This window comes from Cebus imitator, unplaced genomic scaffold (assembly GCF_001604975.1).
Source record: "Cebus imitator isolate Cc_AM_T3 unplaced genomic scaffold, Cebus_imitator-1.0 Scaffold95, whole genome shotgun sequence".
NCBI lineage: Eukaryota > Metazoa > Chordata > Mammalia > Primates > Cebidae > Cebus > Cebus imitator.
The window spans coordinates 5,350,827-5,363,215 of record NW_016107410.1 but is presented as its reverse complement, the minus strand read 5'-3'; the positions used below and the strand labels follow the sequence as shown (position 1 = coordinate 5,363,215).

The 12,389-nt window shown below is 42.3% G+C and overlaps 1 protein-coding gene across 7 annotated transcripts in view; it reads right to left on the bottom strand.

Moving 5' to 3' along the window:
- Window positions 1-12,389, bottom strand: part of MGAT5 (alpha-1,6-mannosylglycoprotein 6-beta-N-acetylglucosaminyltransferase) — a 331,838-nt gene that overhangs the window by 132,251 nt on the left and 187,198 nt on the right. For all 7 annotated transcript variants that reach the window (XM_017536083.2, XM_017536081.2, XM_037741149.1 and 4 more), the window contains 2 exons: window positions 7,792-7,868; window positions 6,647-6,736 (listed from right to left, as the gene is read on the bottom strand). In XM_017536083.2, the coding sequence (XP_017391572.1) occupies window positions 6,647-6,736; window positions 7,792-7,868 (167 nt within the window). The remainder of the gene's footprint in view (window positions 1-6,646; window positions 6,737-7,791; window positions 7,869-12,389) is intronic.

Sequence of the window (12,389 nt, the reverse complement as noted above, 5' to 3'; positions counted from 1 at the left end):
AGGGTGTGCATTGGTATTCTCGGGCAACAAACTGGTGATATTTTTGAAGTACTCCCTGACCCACCCCAAAATGTTAGTTGTTTTTTCATTCAGTTTTTCTCCTGCAACCTAAACGGTCCATTCTTTATCGCTGCCCACTTTGACAAATTAGTCTGTGCAACACCATTTCCAAGCTATCTTTAGCAGCCAACACAGCTCATAAATCCAAATCATTGTACTGGTTATTAGGATTTCATTTCATGCTCGCATTCACAAACATTTAAGCTTTCAACCTTTCCTGTTGGGCATTAATCTTAGCATTAATCAAGGGATTAAGTACTCTGAATTTAAACTCAAGTTAATAGCATGCTCAGCCAATATTAGTTTTACATACTGTCAAGGGAGAACAGAAAGAAGCAAAGACCTTCATGTCTGTTTATGAAATATAAGAGATAGAGAAGTAAGGCATGAAACTACTTCTTTTGCTCCTTTATGAAGGAGTCATAGACACACTCTCACGCATCCAGTCCAAACTGGCATTTGAAGCAATAGCTTGTACACATCCTAAGATCCAGCAATCAATCACTGGGCAATTTGATTATTTCAGAGCAACCCTACTTGCAATGGCAACAGAAGTGCTTACAAGAAAAGCGCAAACAAATTAGGAGGTCTGGAAAGGTATGACGGACGCTTCCTAGGTTCTGTAACAACTGTTTAAAAAGAAAAAAATGTGTCAGTGTCAAATATATCAGTATCATCTAACACCATAATATCAATGGAGGTGAAGAAATTCATTCTAAATTTTGTAAAAGCTGATAGCAGTAAAAGGCTCTGCAGATGGTTAAGTTAATATACCTGAAACAATGACATTCAGAGTAATTACTTTATAGGGCCTTGACTCTATAACGGGAGTAGTTACATGGCTCACAAAAACAGATACAGAAAATGAACTGCCTGATGTTCTGGAAAAACAAGGCTGCCTAATGAATCGTTTGCTCATTCCTACCACTTGGAATGGCTGACACCTGGTTTTCTTGAGTTATGGCCACAGGAGAGTTTGTGTTTTTTTGGAGGTGTAGGGTATCAAAATTATGGAGTATTAGAAAACTAGCAATGATGGAATATCAGAAAACTAGCAATGGAGATCAACTTCTTGAAGTTAGCTAAATTAGAGCCATTTTTCATCACAAGTGAATTTAACCATACAACTGAATGCAAAGTAAATGGCTACAAGTCAGCTACCTAAGTTCAGTTTTCCTTCATCACAAAGAAGACAGCAGGAATGAAAAGCACAGGACTTTGGGGCTAAGCAACTTGACCTCTTTGAGCTATCTGTGACTTGGCTCTCCATTGCTCTTTAGAGTCGGTGAGAGGTTTAAACAAGATCTTGTCTAGTTAACCCACAGTATCTGCTGGGGACTGGTTTCAAGAGGCTCAAGTCACTTAAATAAAATGGTGTTGGTCTGTATTTGAGGTGTCTGGTACAGTGGAGGATTAATAATATTTCATTATTCTCTTGTTTGCCCCCCAAAGTCCCACCCCTTAAAGAAGGGTAACCACTCAGCTTCTTTTTTTTTTTTTGAGATGGAGTTTCGCTGTTGCTGCCCAGACTGGAGTGCAATGGCACGATCTCAGCTCACCACAACCTCCGCCTCCTGGGTTCAAGCAATTCTCCGGCCTCAGCCTCCCGAGTAGCTGGGACTACAGGCACGCACCATCATGCCCAGCTAATTTTTGTATTTTTAGTAGAGACGAGGTTTCACCTTGTTGACCAGGATGGTCTCGATCTCTTGACCTCGTGATCCACCCGCCTCGGCCTCCCAAAGTGCTGGGATTACAGGCTTGAGACACCGCGCCCAGCCTAACCACTCAGCTTTTATCTCTACCACTTCTAGTACAGTGTCAGACATAACAAACAGCTGTGGAGATATATATATATATATATATATATATGTATTTTTTTTTTTTTTTCTTTTTCTTTTGAGACGGAGTCTTGCTCTGTAGCCAGGCTGGAGTGCAGTGGCGCAATCTCGGCTCACTGCAACCTCCGCCTCCTGGGTTCAAGCGATTCTTCTGCCTCAGCCTCCCGAGTAGCTGGGACTACAGGTGCGTGCCACCACACCCAGCTAATTTTTGTATTTTTAGTAGAGACAGGGTTTCATCATGGCGAGAATGGTCTCGATCTCTTGACCTCAAGATCCGCCCGCCTCGGCCTCCCAAAGTGCTGGGATTACAGGCGTGAGCCACCGCGCCTGGCCAGCTGTGGAGATATTTTAAGGAAAAATATTGATGGCTTTGCTTCCTGTGATGTAACCAAAAAAGATCCACAGAGTACAAGTTGGTGAGAGTGAAAGTACTAACAAAAGTTTCTAATCTCATAATTCAGTGGAAGCTTGTGCACTGAGACAATCATAAGAAAGAAAAATGAACGAAGATTACCATCTCCTAAGATGGGTCTGAATCTAAATGCTCCAATTCAACTAGTGACTGACTACACAAGAGACATTTTACTTCATGTCCTTTTGGCATCTGTCAAAGCTCTGATGTTAAACATAGATCAAAACAATAACTGGCTCTTTCAATAAGTATTAAGAATAGAACAAAAGTCACTGGTGCATGTGTTAATCAAGTTAACAAGTCAAATGAAGATGTCTCTCAATCATCTCCCCAGTTGGAAGAGATACCTAGCAGATGATTCAGGAAATAAAAACGGAGGTTTTTACTTAAACAACACAATAAGGAAAGTTTCAAGACAGCAAGAGAGAATAAAACCACAACAGCGCCTACAAAGCCACAGATAGTGTCCAGGATTTAAAAAATACTAAAAAGGAATTAATTGGTTTTACAAAACACCTCTATTAATCTCATATTAACAATGGTAGAATGCATTGGCGCCATACATGTAGCTAATTCTAGTGCAAACACGAGTATCATATCCAGAAAAGACAAGTCAAGGGAAAATACTCTCACCACAAATAAATGTATGTGAAGTAATGCACCTGTCAATTAGCTTGATTTAGCTATTCCACAATGCAGACCCATATCAAAACATCATGTACACCATGAATACATACAAACGTTGTCAATTTAAGAACAGGCATTAAGGAAAACAACTGAATTTCTGTATTACCAGAAGCCAAAGGATCTAAAGTTACATTACATCGGTGAATGAGAACCAGAAATGGATTCTAATTCTAAAATGGAACAATGTTTCCACATATAATGTCCAAGACTATGTGACACCCCATAACTATTATAATTTCAAATAATGGCAACATTTAAAGCCATAGAAGTGTCCCTTATGCTTATTGAGTGTCTTATCTGCCAGGTTCTACTCTAAGTACATTCCTATTACTTTATAAAGGAAACATCTTAGGCACAAAAGGTTAAGTTACCTTTCTGCAATCACAGAGCTGAGAAAGCAGCAGAAACAGGAGCTGACGTCAGGTCTAAGACTCTAAGGTAGAATTCCTATTGAAGGGACCATACTGATGAAATTCTCCTTTAACTCTCCCAGGGTGCTTATTACAATGCTATATGCTAACACAGAAAAGCCCAGAGGCTCAGGGTTATATTCAGATTAAAACTTTAAAAAGGGGTTCCTAGTTATCTCCACCCCTTCTCCTGACTCAGTTATCTGCATCCTTTCTTCCTCTTAAGATGATAAACACATAACTTGGGGTCAAGAAAATGTGTTTTCATTAATTGCTGATAATAAATGGATGTTCAATAATTGCTCACTGAACAGAATTCGGCTGAGCAACAACAACAACAAACACCCAATCATCTGCATAAAAAGAGAGTGGAATGGGCTAATGAAGTGTATTTCACACCTCAGGAGGGAAAATATAGTTACTGGTCTCAAAGTGAAATAGCCTCAGAGCAAGTGCATGTGATCTACCATGTCTCTTCGTTCTGTATTCCTCTCTACTTCCCTTCTTCAGAACCTCACCATATCCTTCACTGGGAGCGGGGGTGGAGTGTGATCAAAGGGAGGGAAAGAAGTCACAAATAACTGCAGTCTCTTCCATCTGGATCACTTTCCACACCTTCCCAGGAGATTGAGGTGTGGGAATGTAAAATCTTCTATCTCAAGCATACCCCAACATGCAAAGGCTTAGGAAGGCATGAAATTAGCCCAGCTTATCAATCATGGAGCCCGGCTGGAGTCTGGCTAAATTCTATTGAGTAGAAAGGGGAATAAAACTTTTGAAAATTAAACTAAATGAAGAACCTTTTCCTCAGGGCAGGAGAGGTACTTGTAATTGACTTTTCAACTAGAATGAAGGTTCATGCATGGCCCCAGGCTTTACTCCTCTGGAGAAGGAAATGAGAAGGCAGGCTATGGGCCACCCAAGCCAGAAGAGAGAAACTCAAATAAATGGTACCAAGTCAATTTGCCAGCAGCCTCCTAATGAGGAGCCTCACACACCCAACACTCAGAGCTCTTCATTTCCAAGAGGTATTTTAACTATCTTTAGCTCTGGGGTTTTCATGATGGCAATGAAACCACCTTGTCTCCCCCGATAAGTCACTGGACCCCAGTTGGACCCCTGAAAAAATTTGACTTGAATGTACCCAGGCAAAAGAGGTAACGGTCTGAGAGAGGGGCAAACCCTACAGAGTCAAGGCTACGTGCCCTATTAGCATTACTAAGTTTGACCTCTGTCCCCATCACCCTATGGCAAAGAAAAGAGAAGCATCTGTATCCCGTAAGAAAAACTATGGCAAGAGTATTTTATTTAACCTCAAAAATGAAGGTATTCTCCTTCCTGCATGGCATCACCAGCTGTTATTAGTCAAGTAACAACAGCACACAAAAAGGGGACAGAATAAAAAGAAAAGGCAGCAGAGAGTCTGTGGAGGCATGACCTTGGAATTGGCCTATTTTACAAGACCCCAAAGCTGCCTACCCTGCCCCAACCCTTACCTCCCCCAGTGCATAAAGGGGAAGCCAGCCGATTTTAACTCTCTACTAGGTTCTAGGTGAAATAGAGATTAAAGCATGTAAAAAATTCAAGTGGCCCTTAAAATCCTCTGCAACCGTTAAAATACAAAAGCTGCTATTTAAATTCAAGGGTACAAATGAAAATGAGGCTCAGATTTAGGGAAAAAAACAAGGTAAAAGTAACCAGCTTTAGTTACTTCCCTCCCATATCTATACTTACTCATCTTTTCCCTCTGGCTGTTTCTGAGTTGTTTCTGTTATAATAAACCATTAAATGCTTCCTGGGCTTTTAAAGGAGGAGGAAGACACAGACTCTGCTCTTCAGATCCACACTCTTACTTCGAGCAGTGACCCAAACACTGAATCTGAATAGGGTGGTGAATGAGATGGCAAACTCTCTAAAGATCTGGAGCCCAATCTTGGCCCTGCTTTGATCCTATGCAGGCTGCTTGTACACAGGAAGGACATCTACTGCAGGGAATTCATAAAACAGCACTAGCCAAGTCCAACAGTACAGATGTGATGTCCTCATGAGAGAAAAAGAAGTGCTCTTAAAAGATGAGCTCTCACATGTTCATCTAAATCTCAGGGTACAAAACTGAGCATATATGTGCTAATGACAACCGGAATGACTGCTACAGACATGCATTTGTATGGGCCCAGAATGCCCCCAGCATACTCAATTGTCACTGGCAGAATTCCAAAAATAGCTACACAGAGAGCAGGAGCTTCAGCTACACTGAATTCCACAGCAGCATGGACGAGTATGTTGGCAGCATAGAGTCCCTGAAGATAAAGCCTATCAGCAACCAGAAGGTCTATCCCCATTCCCAGGTTTTGGTAGAGTATTCCATAGCTCCTAAATGGTGGCCCCTACCTGTGTCCATTGTCCCGTCACTGCCACTGTGGAACTGATACCATAACTTTCCCTCTGTTGTTTCTCTGCCTTGAATACACTTCTGTTTTTCATTTACCTAACTTACTTCTAATATTTTTTTTTTCAAGATTCAGCTCACATGGCATCTCTTCTTGACAAACCCAGATTTCCTGATACTGACTCTCTTTATACCTACCCAAGCTGAATGATCCTTCTTTCCCTAAATAATTTGCATTATTTAAAAAACAAAATCAGAAAGTAACAAGTGTTAGTGAGAATATGAAGATGTTAAAACCCTTGTGTACTGTTGGTATAAAACGGGGCAGCTGCTGTACAAAACAGAATGGTAGTTCCTCAAAAAATTAAAAATAACAATTACCAAATGATCTAGTAATTTCACTTTTGGGTATATTTCCAAAATAACAGAAAGCAGGGTCTTAATGGGGAGTTAGTGTTTAATGAGTATAGAGGTTCAGTTTTGCAAGATAAAAGAAATTCTAGAGATGGACAGTGGTGATGGACAGTGATGTGAATATACTTAATGCCACTGAACTATACATTTGGAAATGGTTAAGATGGCAAATCTCATGTTATGTCTATTTTACTACAATTAAAAAAAGAAAAACTAGGAAAAAAAGTAAATAGCTAACTAACTCTGCTTATTTTTCCCTCAAGGGGAAAAAATCCCACCCTTCCTGGGGAGGTAGGGAGAGTGACGAAGGACAGAACCGTAGGTCCTCCATATAAAAATACATGTTTTTAAGCTTTTCAAATTTCAGACTCAGCTACAAAAAAGTCCAACCAATCATATCTGCTCCCAGGAGCCACAGAAAGCTACTCACCTCACTGAGGTAAATAAAAAAAGAGCAGGTGGACCCATCCACTCCATAGTCTGCGTAGCAGGGATCTGAACGCCACATGTCTTTCATCCACTGAAACAAGAAGAACATCTCTGAGCAGCCCATTCACAGGCCTTCTACATCTGCTGACATGGGAGGGAAGGATAGGAATAGTGAAGACTGAGTGAATGGCTCAAGCTGTGGCCTAAAGAACTGAGTGAAGGAGTCACTGAGCTGAGGTCAAGATAGTCATGTGCGCAGCTCACTTCCTTGGATGATTAACAGGTAGACACTGGCTTGAGTTAGGCCTCAGCAGAAGTGCTTACAGTGGAGAACAAGGTTGTGATACAGCAAGCAATAATGCCCAGAAGAGGCGGTGGCTTAGGGATTTTTATCAACATCAAGTGCCTAATGGGACTCTGACACCTACACCCTCTCCAGGAACTCCAGTTCCATCAGCCCACAGCACGGTACTCGAAACAGTGTGTGAACGAGAACACACGTGAGCACTGACAGATGGCCCACATGGATACCACCCAAAGGCTTCTGGGGCTGGTCCCACTGTCCTAACTACATCCCTGAATGGACACTTTTCTCTGAAAACTACTGAGCAGGGAAGGGTCTCCCTGGGGGCAGGCCATATAAATAGGGTTTTTGAAAAAAAATGCAGCCAAGTTAAAGAGCAACCAAGTGTCTCTTGGTAGTCAACCACAAATACAAATGTGACACTTAAACCACAATCTGGAGGTTTCAGAGCAGGAGCCTAGGGACTGAGAGGGCAGGGAGTTGGACAATAAATAACAGCAGTTCCTTGTCATTGGTCCTTGAAGGATCACCTGCTGGAAGCTGGGAAAGAGAGAGGGGAAGTCAGCTTCAAAGACTCAGCAGGTGCCTGAAATGGCCCAGGCTCTCTCATGCTGACCACTGAGAGACACTGCTGACCAACCCCACAGGGTTGACACTGGCAGAGTAGAGTTGTCATAGCCACAGCCAATGTCGGCAGGATGGAGGCACCTTGTCACTGATCCATGTCAAGCGCTCACTCACCCATTTGTATCACTGAGGAGGAAAAGGACGGGGAGGGAAAAAGAAGGGGTGTTTGTGCACATTGGGGATGATGCAAATGACCCTGTTTGCCTCTGCCTTACCTTGATCTTCCCCTCACAGTGGGGGTAGCCGTCCATAGGAGGCAATACACATTTTTCTTGAGCTCCGTTAATGATATCTGTGAAGAATGAAAAACAACAAAGGATACAATGAGGTCTATAAAACACAAGACTAACATTCTTGTAAGCCAAGAGGCAGGGAGAGAAACCAAAAAAGAAAGGTATCTACTGGCACCCACGTTCTGATGCATGGAGCCCCTCCAGCTCCAACATATCTCATTGGTCCACAGTGATGACTGACCTGAGGACAGCCCACCTACAGGTTGGCCAGAGACCTATGACAACATGTGTGGCCTGGCTTAAAAAAGTGAGCCAGGCCAACCAGAGCACTTGCTTAGAAATTTGCAATTGGGAAGCTAAGAAACCAAACAAGCAGGGAGCAGGAAATAAAGTCATGTGATTAAGGAGGGTCCTCCAGCACTGGTAGGGCCATTCTAGGCTATGTGGGCAAGCTGAGGCCATGAACAGACCCCATGAAGACAATTGCATGAATTGAGAAAGCCAGCAGGCCAGAGAGATGTGAATAGAGCTGGTGCACAGAGAGCCATGAGACGTATATGCACCATCCTAAGTAACTCCCACTCTGCTTCCATAGGATACAGCCTCTTACTGACCCAGTTCTTAGATTTCCATGAAGGTCTCCTTATTGTTTTAAAGATTTCCTCACAATAAACTCCTTTTTTATTAGCTAGCTTGAATGTGTTCCTATTCCTTGTAGTTATAGGGTCAAAACTAAAAGAAATGTCATCGAGAAGCTAAGGGTCACTTCTTTGTGATAGAAACATTTAATATACTCCCCCTAGCTATTTAACACCATATATTATGGTGAACTATAGTCATCCTACAGTGCTACAGAACACCAGAACTTATTCCTCCTGTCTAGCTGTAAAGAAATGAGAAACGTTTAAGATGATGAACATGCTAATTACCCCGATCTGATCACTATACAGTTTACATATCACAACATCACATCACTATGCACCCTACAAATATGTATATCGATTAAAAAATTTAAATGAAGCTTTCAACCTAATGGTGAAGAACATACAAATAAATGAACAATGAAACAATAGTGTAACAGGCATTATGGCAGGGCTGGGAAAGGAAGAACACCCAGCCCACTCTCCAAAGGTCTAAGAAGGCCTCCTGCATCCAGTGATATCTTAGCCGAGATATGAAGACAAAACAGGAGTGAGCCAGCCAAAGGGACAACCTAAAGATGCTGCTCGAGGAACTGAGGTGGTCCCAAACAGAAAGAAGTGTGAGGTACTCAGGACAGACAGGACATGCAGGCAGGGTCCAAACAGGAAAGGCTTCAAATGCCACAATAAGGACCCTGATCTTTACTCTAAGAACATGGTGGAACAATGTTATGGAGGGGAAGATTATGATCACACTATTATGCAGGAATGACAATTTTAGTTGGAAAACAGGACAACCCTAAACCTATATGCTTCTCTTTTCAGACCTACTATATTTTCAAGAAATGTCTAGAAAATATCATTACTTTCATCTGATAGTTTTCTAAGGAAAGCACTAATCAGAAATTAGATTCCAAACTGCAATATTATTTGACAGGGGTACTGAAATGATAACTCAGTGGCTGCTGAGGCTGAGACAGAAGTTAGTGCTAAGGAGGATTGTACCTGCCACTTGAAAACCAGTTCTTTTGATAGTCTGTCACCAAAATTCTTGATCTCTTGATTCAAATATTTCAACAAGCTCTCTACCTGCTAAGAATAATTAGAGCATAAAAATAAACACCCTCTTTCTCATGGGGTACTTAGTAGTTAAAATGGAAGGTACCTGGCTTGCCAGAGTCCCTCTTGCATGATCTGTAAAATGGGAAGGATTCTGCTTCTATTTCACCCAGCTCTTACTGAGTAAGTCAACATGCATCAAGAGGCTGGTCTGGCACACCCAGTGGCAGATACCATGGGACACAGCAGGTACTTAAAAGTTGGCACTTGCTATGTAATTCCACACAACTTTTACTTGCTATATCTGGGAAAACAGCATTTCAAATGCACAGACGCTTCTGGAAATGCATTCTGTGTTTTTGAAATAGATGCAGACTTGAGGTAGGGTTCTCCTTCCAGCTGCCAGCTCCCAGAAGCATTAACAAATGGAATGCCTCAGCGAAGAATAGTATTTCGCAATGACTACTATTCCTATCACTATTTTTAATTCTGATTTTGCTTGGCAACATTTACTTGGCATGATCGGGGGTTTTGGCCAAGCAAATGAGCAGCAGCAAAGGTTCCACGAAATTAGGCACAGTCTATGAGAGCCTGGAGCTGGTAATAAAGATGTTTTAGGGGATACTTGGCAGGAAAATGCCATCCCCTTTTCACCACAGATACTATTCTACTTCTGGAATATTCAGTGCCAACTAGAGGCTACTGACATGGTGGTGTGGGAGGGCGGGGTGAAGAAGACTCACTGAATGAGAAAATAAACTAACAGGTCCATAAAGGCCTGCAAGCAAAGCCCCAGTGCTGACAGTGTGGGTCCATTCATTAAGAGTTTCAATAAAACTCTTAAGGAATAAAAATGTTAAGGGTCAGCAGACTTTTTTGTGAAGAACCAGACAGAAAATATTTCAGTCTCTGTGAGCCACAAGGTCCCTGTCTCAACTACTCAACTCTGCTGTTGTCACAAAAAAGCAGCCACAGATAATGGCTAAACGAATGGATAGGCTATGTTCCAATGAAACATTATTTACTGAAATAGTCACAGGCTCCCACGCTGCTGAGCTAGGAGATTGCCAAAACAACACCCCTCATTTCTGCCAAAGCCTGCTGGACTGACTTCTTTCAAGGCTCCCTGCAGGCTTTCCTCTTCCTGGAATGTCCTTCTCCTCAGTCCCTCCAGGCCACCACTCTTCCTCTGCCCAGTTAAAGGCCCTTCCTCTTTCTTCAGCTAAACCAACACCTCCATGAACAAACAGTCCTTAATCCTTCCTTCCCATGCCCAGTCAGGATTTTGTTAGGAATCCCGCCCTCCTCTGGGCTTCCCTGGCCTCCTGCTCACATCTCTCCTTCTGCAGTGAGCAACTGCGTTATTCCTTTATGTCTGTCCATTTCCCTTCCTAACACATGAGAAACCTATGGGAAGGTTATGTCTTCCTGCTGGATCTTCAGATACAAAGTGCCATCTGACTGAATAAACACAGGCACGTTCCCTGCTGCCCAACAGGCCTGACTCCTGGGCTCAGGGAGAACTAGACTGAGCAGAGACTCCCACCTGGCCAGGGCTTTTACTCTTCCTCAAACTTGCAGTTTGTCTAATTCAGCAGAGTCTCCTCTGCAACTCCATGTTCTTATACACAAATTTTCTCTCCTTATTTAGTTACACAGCGATGGGTCTGAATAGACAAGGGGCTTCCAGAAGCATTGGTTTAAGAGTGTTTAAGGTTCTTGGGTAGAAGGAATCTGTGACTGGAAGACACCGGGAGTCCCAGCCTTCCCAGCATGGGGCAGAGTTGCTTCCAAATCTGACCAGGAATAACCTGACCAAGACTTTCCATCACACCACAGCTCATAATGACTTTCAGGTCCCTTTCAGAGGATGGCTCCTCATTTTGTTTCTATCAAATGACCAAAATTCTATAAACATTTTTATTAGGCTGTGTCCATGGAAGACCTTCCTACCTGTGGAAATGCCTCTCATCTAAGTTTGGTTAAAAAACAAAACTTTGGGCCAAAAAAATGTTAATTTTACTGGTTTCCAGAGGAAACTGAGATTACTATACAAAAGCTCTCTTCAAAAGAGGGAGGCAGGTATTGTGCTTATGGCCTGGGTGACAGTATCCTCAGGACCCCAAGCCTCAGCGTCACATAATTTACTCATGTAATAAACCTGCGTGACATGGACTCTTTATCATAAAAGTTGACATAAAATAAATAAAATAAAATAAAAAGTAAGGGCATAAAAAGGAGAAACATCCTGCCAAGATATGTAACTTGAATGCTCTGCCTGCTGTTTATCCTGAGCTTTCCCCATGCCAATTTTTTTAAATGCTGAAAGGGCAAGGGAAAATAAAAATGTTAAGTGTTAAGCAATGAAGCTCAGCTCTGTTTGGGATTCATTTTTATCTGGTACCCTTACACCAGCCCAAGTTGCAACATCCTTCCCCCAAAACCTCACCTCTGTATGATTTTACGTCATTGGCAACCAGGTGTCTACACAGAAAGCAGATTACGCAGGTGTAAAAATTCTGTTGCTTTATCAGTCACTTATGCCCACACAATGCAGTGGGTGTTCGAATATGGGTTTAATCTAAGCGAACACACACTTTTCCTGCCATCAAAAATGCTTAAGATTAAGGAGGAACATACACACGGCAGCAAGAGATGTCGCACACACACACACAGAGGGGGTGTTCCTGTGAGGCGTGGGGCCAGATTCTCCCCGACAGTCCCAACAGACATACACATATCGAGAGAGATGTGTACAGAGGGAGACAATGGCATTTTTAAATACATATTAAAAAGTGAGAGGGACAAAGAAATACAAAACCAGACAGATATAAATACACATATATTCTTGCTGTCTGTGGCCTCTGACCAAGTAAGGGA